This window comes from Corythoichthys intestinalis, chromosome 8 (assembly GCF_030265065.1).
Source record: "Corythoichthys intestinalis isolate RoL2023-P3 chromosome 8, ASM3026506v1, whole genome shotgun sequence".
NCBI lineage: Eukaryota > Metazoa > Chordata > Actinopteri > Syngnathiformes > Syngnathidae > Corythoichthys > Corythoichthys intestinalis.
The window spans coordinates 12,994,561-13,018,278 of record NC_080402.1 but is presented as its reverse complement, the minus strand read 5'-3'; the positions used below and the strand labels follow the sequence as shown (position 1 = coordinate 13,018,278).

General features: G+C 38.0%; 1 protein-coding gene and 1 long non-coding RNA gene across 3 annotated transcripts; both read right to left on the bottom strand.

Moving 5' to 3' along the window:
• Window positions 1–2,506: 2,506 nt before the first annotated feature.
• Window positions 2,507–3,110, bottom strand: LOC130920427 (uncharacterized). The gene is made up of 2 exons (XR_009064148.1): window positions 2,879–3,110; window positions 2,507–2,756 (listed from the first exon to the last, which is right to left on the bottom strand). It is a non-coding gene; the product is annotated as an uncharacterized LOC130920427 (long non-coding RNA).
• A 259-nt stretch (window positions 3,111–3,369) lies between these two features.
• On the bottom strand, window positions 3,370–23,624 carry stx3a (syntaxin 3a). Of its 2 annotated transcripts, none has more exons than XM_057843645.1 (10): window positions 23,572–23,624; window positions 17,839–17,913; window positions 17,646–17,745; window positions 17,413–17,487; window positions 17,230–17,300; window positions 14,007–14,115; window positions 13,731–13,804; window positions 11,932–12,066; window positions 8,763–8,873; window positions 3,370–5,074 (listed from the first exon to the last, which is right to left on the bottom strand). In XM_057843645.1, the coding sequence occupies exons 2-10, from the start codon at window positions 17,857–17,859 to the stop codon at window positions 4,997–4,999; spliced, it is 774 nt and encodes a 257-aa protein (XP_057699628.1). In that variant the 5' UTR covers window positions 17,860–17,913; window positions 23,572–23,624; the 3' UTR covers window positions 3,370–4,996. The 2 variants fall into 2 exon arrangements, with proteins under 2 accessions (XP_057699628.1, XP_057699626.1); XM_057843643.1 differs by lacking the exon at window positions 23,572–23,624 and adding an exon at window positions 21,205–21,547 and having other exon boundaries at window positions 3,373–5,074.
• Window positions 23,625–23,718: the final 94 nt, after the last annotated feature.

Below are 23,718 nucleotides of genomic sequence, written 5' to 3'. Positions count from 1 at the left end.
GAATCCACCAAAAGAAAGATTAGACTCTCTTCTTTCAGCAGGAAAAAAAAGTTAGTTCATATCTTTTTCCATTCTTTAGAAATCAGCATTAGAAAATAGCTTAGTTTAAACAATTTTCCAATTTCTGATGAAAAAACAGAAATTGAGCTTTATGTAAAAGCATACATTTCAAACATAACTTTGACTTTAACACAGCTATTTTTTTTGCTTTTGTGAAATCCCAAACATATGAATAATGTATTTCTTCTACAAAATAACACAAACAACAAGACAAATAGAGCTTTTGATAGCAAAGTAACAATTTATTTACACATAATTAACCCTTTAACACCTAAGCCTATTTTGGCCGAATTTGCATGCATTTGATGTTGCCTTTATATTTCAAAGAAAAAATTGTTTACAATGGCCAAATTGGGTCCCTTTTTTCAGGACACATTGAACTTCATGTCCAAACTGTTGTTTTCTTCACTGACCAATTTTAAACCACATTTTGGACCCCAAAAGACAAAAAAAAAAAAATCCCAAAATCTTTTTTCTAAATTTGTAATGTTGATGTCCCACTGACAACCAAACATGCTCGACCAACCGTTTTGAAGCTTGATAATATTTATTCAACTTGTTAGGATAAACATTCAATAGAAAAAAATAAGATTGAATAGTTTTATGTTTGACAATTCAACACAAACAGCAGGTATGGTCATAGGCGTTTTTGGCCTTTACACATACTATGGTCAAAACAGGTTTTATAGTGTGCAAAATAGTGATTTTTTTTTTTTTTAAATATATATTATCTAACACAAAAAGGGTTTGGAAGATATCTCTTTGTGAAGTTAGGTGTTGTACCCATCACCTTATCAAAAGTATATACCTACATGCAATCAAGCTTCTCGAACACACATCTACATAAAAATTGAAAAGAGTATAGTGAAGAAAAAATATATAACATTGAAAAAAAGTATTTAAAAAAAAATATTGACAAGTAGTTCAATAGGGAATGGGACGTACTACGTCATTGTTTGGACCCGCCTCCATGCTGGCAATATAATTCACTTCCGGGCCGGCAGAGTCAATGCGGATTGTAACGTGTGGTAGTGCTAAGCTAACTCTTTCGGTGTTTTAGAAAGAAAATATGGGTGCTTATTGTTGCGTTACCGGGTGCAACAGCGTCTCCTACGACAAAAAAAGGGGTTAGGAAAAATGGACTCACTTTTCACCGTTTTCCTGCATGGAGGACCAAATATCAGATCACGAAGGTACGACGGATGGCTGGATTGCAGCGGTTCGTCGGAAAAGCATTTCTTATGATCATATTTCTGCTGGAATGAGAGTGTATTCCCCTCATCTCTACTCTTGTAAGTTGAACGATTTATCCGTTTTGGTTTCAATACGTTTTTTGTTTTTTTCTTTACTGTTGTGTAAATCTGCCTCGGTAGCAATGCTAACCTACTCCTCTTCATCACTTACCTGTTGTGTTACTAGGAAAACCTGCATATGAAATGCTGACAACACATCCCGATTGGTCACCATATCTCTTCTTGGGTTATTCTGAGGTCAAGCGCACCACATCGGAGCGTTGAGAGGTTGGAAAGGCGAAGAGTGCACGCTGAAACTTCAGTTTGCTCTGCTCTTACAAACACGATCCCAAGTGTTATGAAAAGTCAATAAAATATGAATACCAAAACATGACTTGAACAACTTCTTGACAAACTGTAACTGCTTGTTGTTTACTTCAGGTCTTCATAATAAACAGGTGTAATAATTACAAAGTCAGGTGACTTAATTTTGTTATTCTATTTGGAATATGCATTGACAATTTTTGGACAGTGTTGTAGACAAGAACTGGGACTGATAAGTTGCAATAGATTTATTTCAAGTAATGCAATTTCTCCAATACGATATTTGAATTGACAGTTTAAAATCTTTAAATTAGTGCAAACAAGGCCCACCCTCTGACGGTGGCAGCAAATATATAAGTAATACACAAATACAAGATCACAATAAACGTGTCTTTGTCAAAGCAGTTTAAAACACTATTTACTGGCCTTGGGTAAATTGCCAGACAGGATAAATATGTGCTTTAAAGTTCTTGCATTTCCATTTTAAGTATTGCAAGTACTAGTCTCCAACACAGTATTTGAACTGACAGTTTAAAATCATTTTAGTACAAAATGGCCCACACTCTGGCAGGGGGCAGCAAATATTATAATACATAATACATTATAAAAAGCTATATACTATATAAATACAAGATCACAACAAAACCTGTATTTTTCAAAGCAGTTAAAAAACATCCAGTGGCCTTAGGTAAATAAAGGTGTATAAATATGTACTTTACAGTTCTTGCATTTCTATTTTAGGTATTGCAACTTTTCCAACACTATTTGAATTGACAGTCTGAAGTCTACATAAGTGCAAATAAGAATATTATAATTTAAAAATAATAATAGAATATATAAATTCAACATTACAATGAAAGGTGTCTTTGTCAAAGTGGTTAAAAAAAAAAAAAAAAACGTCACTGGCCATAGTTAAATAGCCAGGCAGAATAAATATGTGCATTAAAGTTCTTGCATTTTCACAAGTTAAAAGCCCGCAGTTCATCGACGAGAAGGGCAGACCCAGATGGCGTCTGCTGCAGGGGCTTGTTTGAGTCCGACACAGGACAAATGGAACCACTCCATTGAACAAATTTTCTTTGTCAAATGATCCAAGAAGAGAGATGGTGACCAATCGGGATGTGTTGTCAGCAGGTTTACCTAGGAACACAACAGGTAGGGGAGTCGTAGTAGGCGAGCATTGCTACCGAGGCAGATTTACACAACGGTGTAAAAAAACAAAAACGTATTGAAACCAAAAGTGGATAAATCGTTCAACTTACAAGAGTAGAGATGACAGGAACACACTCTCATTCCAGCAGAAATATGATCATAAGAAATGCTTTTCCGACGAACCGCTGCAATCCAGCCATCCGTCGTACCTTCGTGATCTGATATTTGGTCCTCCATGCAGGAAAACGGTGAAAAGTGAGTCCATTTTTCCTCACCCCTTTTTTTGTCGTAGGAGACGCTGTTGCACCCGGTAACGCAACAATAAAGCACCCATATTTTCTTTCTAAAACACCGAAAGAGTTAGCTTAGCACTATCACACGTTACAATCCGCATTGACTCTGCCGGCCCGGAAGTGAATTATATTGCCAGCATGGAGGCGGGTCCAAACAATGACGTAGTACGTCCCATTCCCTATTCAAATTTTTCAGGCATGCGACCCGATAATTTTTTTTTTTTTTTTTTTTGCGCACTCAATAAAGCTTCTTCTTGAACAGGTCACGGAGCTGCGTCACACACAACGTCACACAGCCTACTCTTTCGCCGTTTGCGCTCTACTGTCACTTCTACTCGCCGAGACGTCGATTCATCAGAGGAAAACAACGACAAATACGACTCATCTTCTTCCTTAAGTTAATTAAATAATGCATTAGCTTGTGCCAAATGTAGTTTTAGATTCATTCTGCACGTTTCAAAGTCGCTCGTGCGGGGCGGCTATTTTTCGGCACAACAACGGCCGCTGCTTGCTTCGCATGCCTGCCTCTCAATAGTTGGCGCCTCGCTCGGAAATTTATTAAAAATGATCACATTCGGTTCGTCCTTCCTGACATCACAACGATTCTTGGGATAAGTAGTCTTTTGTGCTGCGTTCGGTTTTGAAAAAGGACAAGAAATGATGGAAATATGGAGATGGATACATGGTCCATGCAGCGTTTTAATGCATATTTATGAGTGCAATAAAACTATAAAACTCAAATGACATTATCTCCTGTTTTTCGTGGCCGATTGACTTCAAATAAAAACTGGTGTGGACATCAACTTCCGCACTTTCAAACGAGACCAACCAGCAGCACGTGGGTGATGTAATTACAGCGTGACGAAGCTTCAAAGACGATATGCGTAAACGCGTCGCTGCCGACACGTTCGGTGTTAAAGGGTTAAACTATTGAACTGAGAGATGACGCTGTTTTGGCCCCAGCTGTATCGGCAGATGGGGTGAATTTTTCCTTCATAACCGCCTCATAGATCATCTAGATTTTTAAAAAAATCTTTCTTTTGTAGTGACCACTACCTCATAACAGAATTCACCGAGGAACTTGTGTGGGGCATGTGCCTTGTGTTTTTACATCGTTCTCCACATTTTCTCACGCTTCTTACTTCTTCCAATTTGAGTTTCCTGACTATTTCTCTTCATGCATTTCCTTTCATGGTCCGATATGAGTTCTTACCAAATGCGCTACTGCCCTCCAGTGGCCACTTTTATTGCTTTAAAATTGATTTTGAGAGTTGTGCTTTGGAGCAAAGTTGAATCAGAACCTAGAGATGTCTCTTGTGAAAAAAAACATAAAAGACGTATACATACGTTTTTGGGACACTGAAGCAATTAAAAATAGAATCTGGCTTAAAATATCTATGGAATCTAGATGGTTAAAGACTTCTTTGTTCAGTGGTACAGGTAATGTTTCATGTTTTACTTGCCATCATAAAGGGGACGTTAATTTGATCAACCAAAAAGCAACATCTCTGATCTTTTTTTAACATTGATTCAAGGATATTTGCGACTAAGTATACACTCTTTGTATCCAACTTTGTGGACGACTGCTCTTCCAGGCCAGACGCTTGACCTCACAGCAAAACTTGTGTCATTGAAACTTCAGTGAAAACATTAAAAAACAACTTGTTTCGACAGGATAATTCTTTATTAATAGAAAATTGCCCCCCAAAAAACAAACTATTATCAACAATTCAAAACTACATTGTTCTCAGTCTTTGCAAATGTTTTGATTAATTAGAATCAAACAGTGACAGCATGTAGAAACAAATCTCTGCATTCAGTGTGCAGGGTTGTCAAAAGGGAAAATTACAGTTGAAGAAACGTTTTCTATGCTACTTTAGATGTAAAGCTCTTTTTACTTTAGAGTTAGCTAGTCAATGATTGTATAACTGGTGTTTATTTGATAAAACTGTAGACAAAAGAACCGAGGACGAGGGCCAATATCACACAACAACAGAAGATCATCATTTGTTTCTTCAGAGGAAGCAGGAGAAAAGAAAGAAACAAAAAAATGTCAGTATAAGTCAGAAATATGCATCACAAGCATTACTAGCTAAACATCACAGTGATACCTTGACTTAAGAGTTTAACTTGTGCCACAAACAAGCTTGTAACTGAAATGCTTTTTAACCCAAATCAACTTTCCCCATTAAGACTAATGGAAATGCTACGAATCCAATCAAGTCTAAGAAGGAACACACAATTTTAGTAAGATTTAATGAGGGAAATAGCACTATAGTTTGTTGCAGTAACTAGTGTTGAAAGTATTTAAATCAAGAAACAAGTTAATGCACTTGGCTTCTTTTGTGTATGTAATTATTGCACTTTCCATCACTCCCATAAACTTTTTATTTTCAATTCTCAAATATTGTGTTTATAGTGTTTTTCTGCTATATGATATACAGTATTTGACTGAAATATGGGTTCCACCAACACATCTTCTCTTCACTTTCACCCTGCCAATTAATGTCAGTAAGCTCACATACAGTGCCCTCCATAATTATTGGCACCCCTGAAAAAGATGTGTTTTTTAGCTTCTAATATTATTTTTTTTCACTCAAATAATATCGGACCTTAATGGAAAAAAAAAGAGAAAAACCCAACCTTCAATACAAAATGCATTCATTCAATGGGGAAAAAATCCCACATAAATAAATAAATATTTGACATCAAATAATGTGTGTCACAATTATTAGCACCCCTGGTGTTAATACTTTGTACAACCCCCTTTTGCCAACAAAACAAGGTCTGGGGACTGAGATGGCCATGGGAGGAGCTTGATTTTGTGTCTGGTGAATCATTTCTGTGTAGATTTGGCCATATGTTTAGGGTCATTGTCTTGCTGAAAGACCCAGTGACGACCCATCTTCAGCTTTCGGGCAGAGGGCAACAGATTTTGATTTAAAATGTCCTGGTATTTCAAAGCATTCATGATGCCATGCACCCTAACAAGGTTCCCAGGGCCTTTGGAAGCGAAACAGCCCCACAGCATCACTGACCCACCCCCATACTTCACAGTGGGTATGAGGTGCTTTTCAGCATGCGCATCTTTCGTGGCACGCCAGACCCACTTAGCTCAATCTTGGTCTCACACAAAAATACACACTGTGCTTTGGTCAGATGAGACCAAGATTGCGCTTTTTGGCAACAAACTCTCTCAGTGGGTCAGAGATTGTAAGTTTTTAACCCTGAAAAATAACCCACCACAATGGTGGTAAGGGCAGCACGACCCTCTGGAGATTTTTTTCCCACGAAACGCAGTCTACTTAAACATTAACATGTGGATTAGTTGATCTTCCTCAAGAAAAAATCTGCCCATCAAAACAGATATGGACAGTGATGAGGAATAAACAAATGTGGAAGCACAGGCATAAGTGAAAGACTCTGCTGTGTATAAGGTAAATGCCATGTTTTTATTCCCCCAATTATACCAGCGGTAAAGCATAATTTATTATTTATTTATGATAACGTTGCAGGTTTGATTCTTTTTTTCTAGAGCTGCAGCATATAAATAATATTTTTTGTTTGTAAGATGTATACGTTGAAAGTTTGCACTTAAATTACTTACCTCTTGTGTTCGAAACACCAGGAAATACAGAAATTGAATTACTGCACTTTATTGTTGTCTGTCACTGGAGTTTTATTTTACTATCAATCCCATCCAACAAAATGACGGTCATATAGTAAGCCTTATTTTTAATTTTTTTTTCATAAAAAAATAAAACATAACATTGGTATGAAATTTTGTTGTTTAATTTTGCTATTAGAAATGTGGTCTTTTTTAATATGTTTAAAATACTGTACGAACACACACCACAAATGTTTACTATCATATCGTTTTCACTCTATATCGAACCGTATCGTTCTAAAACTGTATTGAATCGTATCGAATTGCTCGGCCTTAAAAATGTATCGTTTTTTAATCGAATCGTAACCTGTGTATTTAGATACATATCGAATCGGCTTCATGCCAGAGATTCCCAACCCTAGGATTTACCCGCATCATTGCTTTCACACATGGAGAGATATCCCGGGAATGACGCGGTTTGGACACTTTCACAGACTTGTCCTGTGTTGCCGACGCGGTGCTCTCTGTGCGAGGAGGGCGGCTGGCGCAATTTAATAACTCGGACATTACGTCATTTTTGGTCGGCATCAGCAACATAATAAACCGTACACTTCCAAAGATGGACATTGGAATCACTTCAGTGGCTTTACGATCCACTAGCAATTTAATTTCTTTATGTTTTCAGTTTAACGTTGCTATTTCCAGCTTGCCATGTTGATAATTGTGATGTTTGTTAACCACTTTTCGTCTTACTGCGAAGAAAGAGGAAATGATGAGCAGCCCGCCGTGATATTTACGTCATCAGCCTTCGTGCCGGGACCCGGGAATTTAAGTACCGAGTACCAAGTCGAGACTTGGTAAATGTCCGCGTCATCTCCGTGTCAGTCCACCCGCGAAATTGCTTTCACACATAAGGGCTACACGTTTAAATCCCAGGATTTAAACAGTGTTTAGGTGTGTGTGAAAGGTAAAGAAATCAACTGTGCTGTGCTTCTTAACTAAAAAAAAAAAAAAAAAAACCTACCCTAATTTTCGCACTATAAGGCGCACCTGACTATAAGCCGCAGCCCAAAAAATTTGGCACGAAAATGGCATTTGTTCATAGATAAGCCGCACTGGACTATAAGCCGCAGCTGTCCTCACTGTATCATGGGATATTTACACCAAAAGATATTAACCGGTACAACCTTATTTGACAGCGGCATCATATGACCGACTGTCATAAGACCAAATGAACCATCATTAAACTTTGAACTAATTAGTGCAGCTTTATTGCTTCAAGAAGCTTCATTTGGCCATCACTGCTCCCTTGGGGGAGACAGTCAACCTCTGCTGCCACCTGCTGTTGACTGTTGTCACCCAACTTGCCTCTTAGCATGCATTGCAGCACTACAGATGTAAATAACAATCAAAAATCATGTTCTGTGCTAAATACGTCTTCAGTTACTGTTCCAATTGTTTCATCAATTGCTAGTTATGGTATTTGCTAACACTTTACTCGGCAGTGGTGCCATAAGACTGTCATTACACAATCATAATTATGACATGTCTCTGTCCTGAGCATTGATGAATGCTTATAACAGATGTCATTAAGTGTTATGCGGCAACTTATCTCACTTTTGAATGGATGCAAAAGATCCAAGATGGACAAAAATTGAGTTAGTGACATAATTTGCTAAATGACACTTAATGACATAAGGATTCAGTAATGTCCATGATAGTGTCATGTCATCATTTTGATGATATTATGACAGTCTTATGACACATCTGTCAAAGTGTTACCTAAAAAAAAAAATCAACAAATAAGACACACTGGACTATAAGCTACAGGTATCAAAATGAAGGAAAAAAGTAGCGGCTTATAGTCCGAAAATTACGGTATATTGGAGCATTTGTAAGTCAAGGTACCACAGTATAACAAATTTAGGCCACTATTTTAAATATAAATTATTATTTCCAGATTGAACTTTGCTGTTTATTTAAAAAACATTACCAATGCCATTATAATGATCTATCTCAGCAAAGTCTGTACTTTTGAGGAAAGCATAATGAGTGAAATATTTATTTTGATTAGACAAATCTTGCCATACTTACCCTGCGTGCTTCCTGTTGGAATTTGGCTGCTTTCTTAGTGTCAGCCACTGCTCTTTCTACAAATCCCACAGATTGGTCCATGTTACTTTCAATTCTGTCAATCATGCCACCCTAAGAGATAACAAGCCAAGAAATAAAAAGAGTGAACACAGAAAGACAATCTCTAGATGGGAGACAATTATATTATGTTACATTTTGTGAATGTAGCTTGAAAACTGTGTTTTAGCAATTGAGGAATACTGCAATACACATCAAGGGGTTGGGATGACCCTGTCGTCAAATAAATATTTTGTCTTCTGCATTTCCTGATACTGTGTTGGTTACATAGGTGCCAGCTTTTCTCTTCATGTCATGCAGGGGCGGACTGGTAATCTGTAGCTTCTGGAGGATCACAGAACAGCCGGTGCTCTGGATGGCCGGTGGTCGCCATACATACATCACTGTTTTTATCCCCCTATCCTCTATGATTATCTACAGTTCGCATCCAATCCGACAGGTGGCAGCAATGCGCCTGGCTGATAACCGCCAATCTGATAGGAGAAGAACGAAAAAAGCACAGAGTAGCCTACTTTGCTAAAGCCTTACTCCTTGTGGTAGCAAAATAGCGACGAGCGTGGATAACCAATATGGATGGTGGTGGCAAGATAAGAAAAGAGAAGGGTGGCGCGGGGAAGGTTAGAGAGAAAAAACTGAAGAAACTCGAGAGCGAAGCATCGAAATGTCACAAGATGACACACATGTTCGCAAGCAGCAGTCTGGCTGCAACGGCCACGCCGGCTAGCAACAGCCCAGCCCCTGGCGATGGTGAGAGTGGAAGCGGCTGCCGCTCTTACGTGCAGCCAGTGCAGGGAGAGACAACAGACGAGGGTAATGATGAGCTGGTGGAAGTTCCCCAGACAAGCGCAGGGCAAGTAAGTAGAGATGAAGAGGGTTACTTGCAAGGTATATCAGCAATTGTTATCCAACAGGTAGCTACATTTTAAATGAAATAAATGGCAATTAAAGAGTAAGTGCCAGCTAGTCCATGTCCCCGTTTGCAATCGTGTCAAGTTACAGTATGCTAGTCCTACTATCCCTCTCCTAAGAAAAAATATTTTAGCTGTAAAACAACGTATGCACACGCAGCACCTATAATAATTGAGAAGAAATATAGTCTCCTGCCTTTTTCTGGTTCTACATAGAGATCCTGAGAGAGTTCTGTTCATTTCTCAGTGAGTATTCAAGTTAAAATATATCATTACAGCCACTTTTCATTGTGATTTATCATAAATCATACCATGTTTCCTTAGTGCTTTAGACAGTCACCTGCCTTTTCTGGTTCTACATTGAGACCTGGACTGTGCTGTTAATTTCTCAGTGAGTATTCAAGTTAAGATGTATAATAATGCAATGAGTAGTTCTTCAGAGCCGCTTCATTTTTCTCTCAAAGTGCACGAAATTGATGCATTTTACCAAAAAAAAAAGGTAAAAAAAAAAAAAATTCTCCCGGGCAGAGGTTGCGCTAGACATTTTCGTTGTCTGTCATTTTGACTGACAGGGTCATAAAAATCCGGTCATAATCTATTTTTACCCGTCACTTAAATTTTTAAAATGATAATGATGACATATTCAATAGTATTTAGTTTTCATTCATTTTTAATTAATATTGTAATAGACACGGAAGTCGTGGTATTTTTCTCCCTCTTTTTACTCTGCTTACCGCCAACAACACCAACAAAACAACAACTCCGCCCCCAAAGAAAAAGAGGCAACTATATAGACCCCAATCACCAACGTCACACAATGATCTTAATTGTGGTTGTCAGCCCAAGGTCTTCTAAATATATATTAAATGCATCTTACCAGATATAAAATGACTACTACATAGTCTGTGGTGATCGTTTGGTGCCCAGATTTCTTGTCGAATTACAGCAGTCCATCTCGCTCTCCTCTTCGGGTCTCTCAGAATACAGTAGAACTTCAAGTGTCTCCGTCTATCTTCTCTGTTACTGCAACCAACCGCCACACACGCCTTCACCATTTTGATTATTAATGTTAACGAGCAGAAAAACACGTCGTAAATGGGAGGCATGTACATAGCGGTAATGTGTAAACTCGACGAGCTGACACACAATATGGCGGCTCCAGTCAGGGGGGCGGAGTTGTGACGTCATGTGATTGGGGTCCATACACAGGCGGCAATCTAGTCCACCAATCGGATGACGCGCTGGCACACCGGTTGCACCAATAAGAACCTCGCGTTGATGTGTCAATCACGGTGCCGCCGCCAGACCCCGGTGACGTTACAATATTCTGACAGAATAGCCAACGACGTCATGCATTAAGAGAGACAATAGCTAATTAATATGCTCACTCGCCACCCTGTGGTCTGGGGTGTGAATTGCAACCTGTCAAAATGACGGACGGACTTCAGTTTTTTCCGTCACCGTTTTAAAAAACCGGTCAACGACAGAAAATATTCAGTTAACGCGACCCCTGCTCCCGGGGCTGCATGCCCCCGGATCCGCCTAGAGGGTCTGTGTTTCCCTTCGTACAGCGATTCTTGTGGGCTGGGCAGAGTTAAAGTCCAGGGCTGCTTTTTAGTCCCAGTCCACCCCTGATGTCAAGAATGATTAGGTGACAGGATACATTTTCCTTCCAACTGGTGTCACTTTGTTATGAAGTTTCAATAAAGTGACTAATTCACTTTGACGAACAACTTTGCAAACGTAGCTTAAAAACTTCAAGAGCCTGAGCTATGGTAGCTTGTATGTTTAAAAATAAATAAATAAATTTAAAAAAGGCGGTGGGAGTGATCCTCTGCCCACAAAAACAATTAAAGGTGCTCTGAAATGCTAGAGCAAGTGACTTTCAAATGATTGAAGACTATATTTTTTACTCAAATTCATCCCCAAAAGAGAAAGAAAAAGCTTAATAATGAAATTAGTTCCTAATTAGTCTTCCTTTTTTCAACTTTCTTGGCTCCGTCCACTAAAAAAAATCTCCAGATGGTGATGTCAGACCCAGAAATAGCTGCAGATGTGTGCAGTCTGCTAGCATGCTAGTCTCGTGTTGCTGTGTGATTGTTCTTGTCATTGCCATTTTTTAAAATAGTGATTTTCCTTAATAAATGGTTTGTTTACAGAATTCTAATTTGCTTTAGCTTCCATTTGCACTGCGTGTCACATACCTGGTTCTCAACCAGCATTGCAATATCAACAAACATATCATGGAGCTCTTTGATGCTGCTCTCCAATCTAATGATGTCTTTATGACGAGCCTCAATCTCGTTCAGGGCCTGCTGGTTTATATTTGAATCCATAATCTGTGTAAAAGAACACACTTGCATTAAAAGTGGGGAATATGGTAACTATCTCTGTTTGCAAACATTATTACCGGTAGGCTACACCAGAGCTCAAGCGAGTGCAGAGCCCAAGAAAGAATGATTTTTTATTTTTTTTTTAAATACAGTGACAATGGTATTCTTGAATACTAATAATTGCCTTGTATTGTTTCTCATTGCCATTCACACTGAAACAATATTTTTTTTCTTTCAGGGCCGGCGTTCTGGTATTTCAATTCATTTCAAGTGCAACAACATATTTGGATACGAGTGTTCAAGCTTACAAGCATGATCATGGGAAACATTAAACTTACAGTGGCCTCCATAATTATTGACACCCCTGGTTAAGATGTGTTTTTTAGCTTCTAATATATTTTTTTAATTCAAATAATATGGGACCTTAATGGAAAAAAAGAGAAAAATCCAACCTTCAATACAAGTGCATTTATTCAGAGGGGGAAAAAATTCCACATAAAGAAATAAATATTTGACATCAAATAATGTGTGTCACAATTATTAACACCCCTGGTGTTAATACTTTGTACAACCCCCTTTTGCCAACAAAACAGCACCTAATCTTCTCCTATAATGTTTCACAAGCTTGATTTTGTGTCTGGTGAACCATTTCTGTGTAGTTTTGGCCATATGTTTAGGGTCATTGTCTTGCTGAAAGACCCAGTGACGACCCATCTTCAGCTTTCGGGCAGAGGGCAACAGATTTTGATTTAAAATGTCCTGGTATTTCAAAGCATTCATGATGCCATGCACCCTAACAAGGTTCCCAGAGACTTTGGAAGCGAAACAGCCCCACAGCATCACTTATCCACCCCCATACTTCACAGTGGGTATGAGGTGCTTTTCAGCATGCGCATCTTTCGTGGCACGCTAGACCCACTTAGAGTGTTTGTTGCCAAAAAGCTCAATCTTGGTCTCATCTGACCAAAGCACACGGTCCCAGTTGAAGCCCAAATACTGCTTGGCGAACTCCAGACGTTTGCGTTTATGATTGTGAGTGAGGAAATGTTTCTCCGTGCAGGCCTCCCAAACAGCTTGTTGGCGTGTAGACAGCACTTCATACCTACTGTGAAGTATGGGGGTGGGTCAGTGATGCTGTGGGGCTGTTTCGCTTCCAAAGTCCCTGGGAACCTTGTTAGGGTGCATGGCATCATGAATGCTTTGAAATACCAGGACATTTTAAATCAAAATCTGTTGCCCTCTGCCTTAAAGCTGAAGATGGGTCGTCACTGGGTCTTTCAGCAAGACAATGACCCTAAACATATGGCCAAAATTTACACAGAAATGGTTCACCGGACACAAAATCAAGCTTGTGAAACATTATTGGAGAAGATTAGGTGCTGTTTTGTTAGCAAAAGGGGGTTGTACAAAGTATTAACACCAGGGGTGCTAATAATTGTGACACACATTATTTGATGTCAAATAATTATTGCTTTATGTGGGATTTTTTCCCCACTGAATAAATGCACTTGTATTGAAGGTTGGATTTTTCTCTTTTTTTTCCATTAAGGTCCCATATTATTTGAATTTTAAAAAAATTATTAGAAGCTAAAAAACACATCTTAACCAGGGGTGCAAATAATTATGGAGGGCACTATATATTTCAAGCTACAACTGTAACAAATATTTACCCCAGCAGTGAAGACAGCGGCATTGCCTCCCTCTAGCATCTCTTCCAGCTCCTCATCAGTTGTTGCTTTGCCAGCTATAATAAAAAACATAATAAAAAATCTCTCTTTGTCTTTGATTTAATCTGCTTTTTTGAGCTGTTTAAGATTCTGAACACAAAAACAATAGGAGAAAATATCATCAAACCAGAACATGTTCTAAAAAGGAATATTAGGTGATATGAACCTACATTTTCTTTAACAATAATGTAATGATTCTGGATCAACAAAACAACTTACTGATTTCAAGCTGTCGGGCAATTCGTCCTTTACTCTTGTCTCTGAAGTCAACTTGTGCCTCATTGTATTTTGTCATGACCTCGACAAATTTCTTCGCCAGGATAGCATGCTGGTGGGGTTTAGATCATTAGACTGTTGTTAACTTGCATTTTAATGACAGTAAAAAATGCAATGAAAACCTCATAATGGAAATATTATAGTGTATAAAAATTAGGGCTGTCAAAATTATCACGTTAACGGGCGGTAATTATTTTTTTAGATTAATCACATTAATATATTTGACGCAATTAACACATACCCCGCTCAAACAGATTAAAATGACAGCAAAGTGACATGTCCAGTTGTTACTTGTGTTTTTTGTCTCCCTCTGCTGGCGCTTTGGTGCGACTGACTTTATGGGTGTAAGCACAATGAGCATTGTGCAATTATTGACATCAACAATGGCGAGCTACAAGTTTATTTTTTGATTGAAAATTTTACAAATTTTATTAAAACGAAAACATTAAGAGGGGTTTTAATATAAAATTTCTATAACTTGTACTAACATTTTTTCCTTTAAGAAAAACAAGTCTTTTCTATCCATGGATCGCGTTAACGGAATGTTAATGTTAATGCCATTTTGTTGATTTATTGTTACTTATGTACAGTATGTTGAATGTATATATCCGTCTTGTGTCTTATCTTTCCATTCCAACAATAATTTACAGAAAAATATGGAATATTTTACAGATGGTTTGAATTGCGATTAATTATGATTAATTAATTTTTAAGCTGTGATTAATTTGATTAAAAATTTTAATCGTTTGACAGCCCTAATAAAAATGGATGAAATCTATTGCACGGTCACAGGGGTGGAACTAGTATAAAGTGGGCGTGGTTGAGCGACGGAAGGGTCAAACAGAAAGGTAAGATGATGCGAGGAGCTGTAATATAGTGTTTTAAGTGATAAAATATTCACACATCAGGACTAATCTTGGCCAATTCTTCTCTACAACTGCTGTAGTTCAGTCAGATTCCTGGGATGTCTGGCATGAATCGCTGTCTTTATGTCATGCCACAGCATCTCAATGCGGTTCAAGTCTGGACTTTAACTTGGCCACTACAAAACGTGTATTTTATCCTTCCTGAAACCATTCTGAAGTTTATTTACTTCTGTGTTTTGGATCAATGGTTTGTTGCAGCGTCCATCCTCTTTTTAGCTTCAACTATCTGACAGACGGCCTCAGGGTTTCCTGCATAACATCCTGATAAATGTTTGAATTCATTCTTCCTTTCATGATTGTAGGTTGTCCAGGCCATGAGGCAGCAAAACAGCTCCAAATCTTGATGCTCCCTCCACCATGCTTCACGGTGGGGATGAGGTGTTGATGTTGGTGAGCTGTTCCATTTTTCCTCCACACATGACGTTGTGTGTTATTCCCAAAAAAATTCAACTTTGGTTTCATCAGTCCACAAAATATTTTGCCAAAACTTCTGTGGAGTGTCCAAGTGCATTTTTTGCCAACATTAAATGGGCAACAATGCTTTTTTTTAGACAACAGTGGAGTCCTCCCATGAACACCATTCCTGGCCATAGTTTTACATATAGTTGATGTGTGCACAAAGACATTGGACTGTGCCAATGAGTTCTGTAAGTCTTTAGCAGACACTCTAGGGTTCTTTTTCACCTCTCTGAGTATTCTGCGCTAAACTCTTAGTGTCATCTTTGGTGGACGGCCACTCCTTGGGAGAGTAGCAACAGTGCCAAACTCTCTCCATTTTTAGACATCTTCTCTGACTGCCGACTGATGAACATCCAGACTTTTAGAGATGGTTTTGTACCCTTTCCCAGCGTTATACAAATCAACAATCCTTGATCGCAGGTCTTCAGAAAGCTCTTTTGATCGAGCCGTGATGCACATCAGACAACGCTTCTCATCAAGACAATTCTTACCAGGTGTGTGTTTTATAGTGGGCAGGGCAGCTTTAAACCACTCTCAGTGATTGGGCACACACCTATCTTAAAATGTTTGGTAAAAACTGATTTTCCCCCCTTCTGTCATTGTTTGCATGCTATCCTCCCCAGATAATGAAGTCCAAATTGTTTCCCTTTCATTTTCAATGGGTAAAAAAAAAAAGTCCCCAAATCAACAGGAAATGACCAGATATTAATAGGATGTGCCCCCCAATTGTCCCCGAATCCATTGAAGCTTATGGAGGGTGCTACCATTGACGTTCATGGACGTCCAATTTTTTCCCCATTAATTGTTAACGGATAAAAAAAAAATGTCCCCAAATCAACAGGAAGTGACCTGATATTGTCCCCGAAATGGCCCCAAGCCAACCTGAATCAAGATCTGTATCACCATAGAGCAAACCTCTGCAAATCCTCTGTACTATGTACAGACTATTAATGTGTTTTCGAATGTTGACTGCTAATGTTATACATTAACGGCCACATCATGCTGTCCTCTGAGCTACCTATATCTTTGCTGCTGTAACACCGAGAATTTCCCCATGGTGTGATCAATAAAGATCTTCTTATCTTAAATGATCAGATATCAATAGGACGTGTCCCCAAAATGTCCCCGAATCCACTGACATTTATGGAGGGTGCTGCCATTGATGTCCATGGATGTAAAAAATTTTTCCCATTCATTTTCAAAGGCGAAAAAAAAAACAATTTCCCCAGATCAACAGGAAATGACCAGATATCAATACGACGTGTCCCACAAATGTCCCCGATTCCATTGACGCTTATGGAGGGTGATGCCATGGACGTCCCAATTTTTTCCCATTCATTTTCAATGGCCAAAAAAAATGTCCCCAAATCAACAGGAAGTGACCTGATATTGTCCCCGAAATGGCCCCAAGCCAACCTGTATCAAGATCTGCATCACCACAGAGCAAACCCCAGTGTAATTTCTCCAGAAATTGCAGTTTTCTAGTTAAAATATGAAAACCTATAAATGTTTGGGTGGGTTAAGTTGAAGCAGACACTGTTTCTTTCATTTGTTTGATTTTGACAAAGATCAGATCACATAATGGTGATTTTATGCAGAAATGTGAGAAATTCCAACAGGTTCAGATACTTTTTCATACCATTGTCAATAGGGCATATACAAACTGTATTAGTAGTAGTAGTAGTAGTAGTAGTAGTATGTAAGGCAATTAGGCAGCACAAATTAATGTACAGTAACATATAACATAGTGGAACTTTTCACTGTATGATGATTTTCCTAACCTGTGATTTTTTTATCCTGAGGTCAGCAGAGGCCCTCTCATCTTTGTTTGTCTCAAGCTGGTGTTCAATGCCTAGGATAAACAAATACAGTGTGTGTATATATGTACATTCTACACATTATTACACAAACAAACGACAAGTTTGACACCCCTGGATATGTAGTATACAAGGAAGTGTACTGACTCTTAAGTTTGTTTCTTGCATTGTTGGCAGACTTCTTAATCTCATTGGTGAATGCTTCAAGATCATCCTGTGTTTCTAAAATTAGAAAAAGGGTAGTGGACAACAAATTACCAACACGAGAGGCAATACAAAGGACAGTTTCCTAGACACACAATGGAATAGAGATGGCGGTGAATTTGAGCATCGAGATGTTTGCGTGTGTGTGTTGATGTGTGAAAATTACGGTAATTTACTCTGGTCAGATGTGGGGGCAGATAAAATGGTGGAGTAGAGTTTTTTAATTTCTGTTACATTCTCGTCAATCTTTTCAATACTGGTGCGGATATCCTCAATCTAAAACACATAGAACCACGTACAATTAAAATGTGAAACAATGAATATCTTGATTCAGTTGAGAATGTATGATGAACAAAAAAAATACAGCACCTGGGCAAAAAAATCTTCCATAAAAGCATCATTCTCCACAGGTACCTCAACGTCATCTCCTCCAGCATCACTTGTCTGTTTGAACCACACAGAAATACATTAAAGAATACTTTAATTCAAAGTACAGTATTTGAATAAGGTAGCTACATCACTTGAGGTGTTAAAATGTATTTTAACTAACAGAATAAGGTTTGCTTAACATAAGTATTCACATTCGGCGGAATTCCAAGGTAACAATATGAACAAGTTAACACTTCTCCCAAATAGTTGGGAGACGCTTTAGGGCATTTGCTGATCAAGTAAAAATGTTAATATTCATAATGAATTTGAACAAGCCGTTTTATATATATATATATATATATATATATATATATATATATATTTTTTTTTTGGAACAACAGGCTGAATAAGTGCTGTTCAGACCTTCTCAGTTGTTTTTATGAGTTACCAATAATGTTGAAACACAGGGCTTGCACGCCCTCTTGTGGTTTAGTGAAAATAACATGAAATTATAATTAAATTTGACTTAATATAATTTAGTGTAATTTTAAAATTAAATTTCACACATAAATTGCACCAGCAATATAAGTCGCACCCTCGGCCAAACTATGAAAAACATTTTGAGTTAATAGTCCCAAAAATAAGGTATATATATATATATATTATATATATATATATTTAATATAAACTTTGTTACTCTAAAGCCACATTTTAACAATTATATATATACATATATACGTATATATTAGTGCTGCAACGATTAATCGATTAACTCAAGTATTCGGTTAGAAAAAAAATATTCTAATTAATTTTTTTTTGCTTCGAGTATTCGCTTAAAGTAGCATTGTAATGGTTTATTTTGAAAGTGTTTGCATTTAGTTTTATCGATTAGGGTGGATACGCTGCCCTCTGGTCTGCCTCATTTCACATGGATGAATCCAACTGCTCCCTGTTAAGACCAACGTAAAATAAGTTTTTGTTTGAGCTAATGTTTTTTGATGCATTCGTAAATTAGTTTATAGATATATTTAGCCGTTTTTTGTGGGAATATGTGTCTGAACCATTTGTTAAGAGCAATGTTAAAAAAAAAAAAACGCTAGCATTTTATAGCATTTAAACTAGCAGACTTTTGCTATGTAAGTTAGGCAATTGTTCTTTTGTTGTACATACTGTAGATCCTCATGTATTATTTTCTTTTATACCGATAGAGGCTCAGCTCAGGTATTTTAATTTTCATGTTCCTTATCCGATTACTCGATTATTCAAACTAGTTAATCGATTAATCGACTACTAAAATAATCGATAGCTGCAGCCCTAATATATATATATATATATATATATATATATATATATATATATATGTGTGTGTGTGTGTGTGTGTGTGTGTGTGTGTAAAATGCATGATTAGCCAGTATAAATATTCTACTGATCTCGCCCAAGTTATTTTGAGTACCGTATTTTTCGGACGATAAGCAACTACTTTTTCCCCGCCGTTTCTACCCTGAGGCCTTTATGAGGAAGCGGCTTTTTTATGGATTTTGTAATTTTTTTTTTTTTTTTTTGACAAATGAGCTTCATATATTATTTTTAAATATATTAAATTGGATAATAAAACTTTTTTTTTTTTTTTTTTAATGGCTTTCCAAATTTTGCCATGACATAGCTCTCAGCCGCTATAGACCCTACCCACGTGACGTCACAACTCCTTCCTCCTGACTGGTGCCGCCCAATTGTCCGTCAACACATCATGTTTACCTGTTACGGCTACGTACATTCCTCTTATTTACGACGTGTTTTTCTGCTCGTTAACATTAATAATCAAAATGGTGAAGGCGTGTGTGGCGGTCGGTTGCAATAACAGAGAAGATAGATGGAGAAGACGGAGAGACTTGAAGTTCTACCGGATTCCGAGAGACCCGGAGAGAAGAGAGCGAGATGGGCTGCTGCAATTCGACAAGAAAACTGGGCTCCAAACGATTACCACAGATTATGTAGTAGTCATTTTATATCTGGTAAGATGCATTTAATATATATTTAGAGGGTTTTGGGCTGACAACCACAATTAAGATCATTGCTAGGCTAATCGCCGACAACATACACGTATGTATGTAGTGAGAGTGCTATCGCTAAACCATATAAACATTAAAAGCCCTAACTCCATTGACAAACGACATGAAATACATTAGACTTGACAGTGGATGTTAGCAATAACAAAAGATTTTGAACTGAAAATTTCGTAACTCACCTTTCCAAGCACAAGATAGATTCCTGCCGAATTTTCGTGGACGAGGACCTGTTTCACCCAACCAGCAACGAAGTATTTATAAGCCTCCAAGCTCTTAAAGTTTTTCAAACTTTCGTGGGAATAGGCTGATTTTGTGGGGACAAGATAGTTGTACATATCAGGGTAGCTAGCAGATGTCAGGCAAATACGGGGGAGACAGCGGGTCGAAGAAACATCGCTTTAGGCATCAAATATGGATCTGGCGAATGGATAAACTGAAGCTTTTCCACATAACGCCTTTTATGCAACGCATCAAGTGAGTTTACGGCATCCGAAAGCACCGGGTCTTCCATGAAATGCATTATAAATTGCTCAATCAATTGAGACCATTGATAATACAGACACAAAATGACGGACAAGGGGGCGGAACCATACAGCGAGCACGTGATTTTGTGACGTCGGTGGGTAGGGTCTATACTAGCACCGATAAAGCTTGCCAGAAGCTCATCAGACTTACTCAAAATCTCAGGATTTTATGGATGAATATGGCTCCATCTGATACTAAACGCTACTACATAGAACAATTTTAAATGGATTGGCATCCGAAAAAGAGAATGCGACGCTAGCGTTGATTAGCCATTTTCAACTGGCACTCGGAGGACTTTATTGCCACTGTACGCTACAGCTAAGCTACTTTATAAGGGTTAGCGCTAGCTGTTAACCTTTTTTTAGAGGATTTTATCCACTTCAAGTTTAGAAGGCAAAGTAAAGTGGATTATATATCTAATTTATTCACCTGTTTTTTAAAGTTAGTTTGTTTTCAAGCATTCAGACAATACGTGTTGCTGATGTTGATGCGTGTTTGTCTGGTCAATAAATGTATTTTTGATCAATCAAATCTTTCTGTGTAACAGATTTGTATTTCTAAAATTTTGTGAACTTTGGCCGGTGCGGCATATAATCAGGTGCGCTTTATAGTCCAGAAATTACGGTATATCCATGTCAACTTGAGACACCTCCAAGATTACAATGGCATTTATATTCATCTGTAGTGTTTTGTAATTACTTTATTCTCAGAGCAAAACAAATGTACTTATTGCAAAGATGTAAACCATAGGGAAAACCAGAAACATTATGCCTACCTCCTTAAGCTGAGCCAGTCGGTCCTTCATTGTCAAAAATGTATTTTTAAAAAAATGGAGGAAAAAGAGGAAAATAAAGGCTTCCAATAGCTGCTGGATCCTGCAAATCTTAAAAGTTACCCGAAACTAAAGAATACTTAGGAAAACGGTCAAAGAAAATATATTTTTTTAAAAACTATCAAAAGGGATTAAACACAATTTCTCCAGCTTTAGAGGGAATGTTCAAATAATTCAAAATTTCATTTAAATTGCCACAGCAAAAAGATTTTTGTTTGGGTGTTCCTCTCTCATTGCGGTCAATCAAACCTGAGGGCTCACTAAGCCTCTATCCGCTAAGAACAGATTAGGGCAGTAGTTCATGACAAACCTGTCTCTCCCCCGCCCTTTACAAGTCCAGCCTAAGGGCTTTAGATTCTTATAGTTAAGTATTCTTTCACATCGAAAATTCTGCGCATTTGGTGTACACGCGTGAATATATTTGAGTTGTCCCGATCACATATTTTTGCACTTGAGTCTGAGCCACCTGATTTTGAGGATCTGTTACCGTTACCTCGGCGGTCTATATAATTCATGACACAACATATTTTTTTCTTTGGACAATATCCTTGTCCATCTTGATAATTTTGTGGCTTTGTATCCATTAAAAAAAAAACAATCTTTTTCCACTCAATTCCGATCTCCTAAAAATGTTGCAGTTTCTTTTGACGATATCCTTGTACATTTAAATTTCTTGCTAAGCCACCCTTAAATTAAAAAATCTTAAAAACACAAAAGTTTTAACCGGATTTTGATATTCTAAAAATTACATGCTCAGACCCGATGTCCAATCACATGATGGGATCAGGAACATCCCTAATCGTTATACCTTTGGATTATTTTGTTGCCTGTAACGTAATTAACTTGTAATTTATTCACTGCCATTGACAGCGAGACGTTACATTCGTTTGAACTGCAAAGGCTGGCATTGAGTGATCATTTTTGACCAATATTGACGGCGACAGACGTCAAATTCAATATGACTGGGGGGCTCGCAGCCATTTCTTAATAGCTGCCAACCCTCCCAGGCAAAATGGATTGGATGTCTATCGCCATCAATGAGTTCATACTTAAACTACATTTTAAAAATCAGATCTTTTTCACCCAATTCCGATCTTCTAAAGATGATGTGATTGGGTCTGATTTCAGATCACGCGATCGGGTCATTTTTGTTAAATGCCACAATAATGAGAATTTCGTAAAGATCTCTTTTCTTAAAGGTCAAAAGTTTCATACATTTCCTTGGTATTTCGAGTAGCAATGGCGTACCGCACGCAGGCTATTTTTAGACCGTGACGTCGCATCGTAAAGCGGAAGTAAAGCTGAAGTGGGACATTATAGACCCGCCCTCGCATTGACTCAACGTAATTTGTGCTACTTTTCGCCGGTAATCTTTCAAAAACGAACATACCAATCACGCATTGCTTTTTTGGAACTTGTAGAAACGACTCTAGACATTACGACACATGAAGGATGTTTTCTTCTTACGTTTCCGGAAACCAAAAACTCGGGAGGAAAAAATGTGAAGACCGAATCAACTTGCGCGGACTTTAACACCAGCTCGGTGAATCCATTCACATTTCATATCCAGTAATCATTATGTTGGGTTGGCATGGTCTTTCAGAGGACAAAGTGGTAAACCATTTTTATATGTTTAACTTATTCTTTTAGCGTAACGTTGTGCTGTACTGCTTGTCTGACAATGAATGACCAATGGTATCTGACTGCCACTGTTACCGTTTCTGTTATATATATAAAAAAAACAACTTTAGTAAGGGGGAAGTGTAAATAAATAATAGAATTAAGATGTGTTATCAATTTAAAAAATTAAGTGTTCGTTGGCTGTCACTGAGCAGCATTTGCGATCGCTACCCTAAGAACGGTAAGATACGAAGGACAACCAGAGGATATATAAGAAAGACAGGGCTGATGGTAAAGGATAGCTTGTTGAAACAGGAGAATGTCATTGTCAGTCGCGTCGATAAAAAAGCTAAAGCTATGCTTAGGTCGGCTCGTTTTTTTCATCTTTTTCAGCCTTCGATACTCAAGCTATCTCTTTAACTGAACATTTTAATGTTCTTCCACATCTTTGCCAGTGAATTTGGCACCAGGCACATCATTTTCGGAGAGAATTGGTAGGTTTAGCTCTGTAAACATCTCCTTCGTACACGATTTCCATTCATTTCCTATTAGGGACTAACGGTTCCCGTTTGTCCCTACTTAGCAACAGTAGCTAATGTCATGAATATTAATGAGGGCAAGTGACGTGTTGCTTGCGGTACGCCATTCCTTTGAACAACTGCATGACTTGTGTCAAATATTTTAGGTCACCTTCCAGAAGCTTCTTTCAGAATTCTGCTGAAATCCTGGTCCATTCCTCCTGATAGAACTGGTGTAACCAAGTCAGGTTTGTAGGTCGCCTTGCTCGCACACGCCTTTTCAGATCTGCCCACAAATTTTCAATAGGATTCAGATCAG

Coding starts and splice junctions, on each gene's coding strand:
- stx3a (XM_057843643.1), bottom strand. CDS start 21,234: ATGAAGGACCGACTGGCTCAGCTTAAGGAG. Junction 17,914..21,204: donor GACTGGCTCAGCTTAAGGAG/GTAGGCATAATG, acceptor TGGTTCAAACAG/ACAAGTGATGCTGGAGGAGA. Junction 8,874..11,931: donor CAATGCTGGTTGAGAACCAG/GTATGTGACACG, acceptor GTTATCTCTTAG/GGTGGCATGATTGACAGAAT.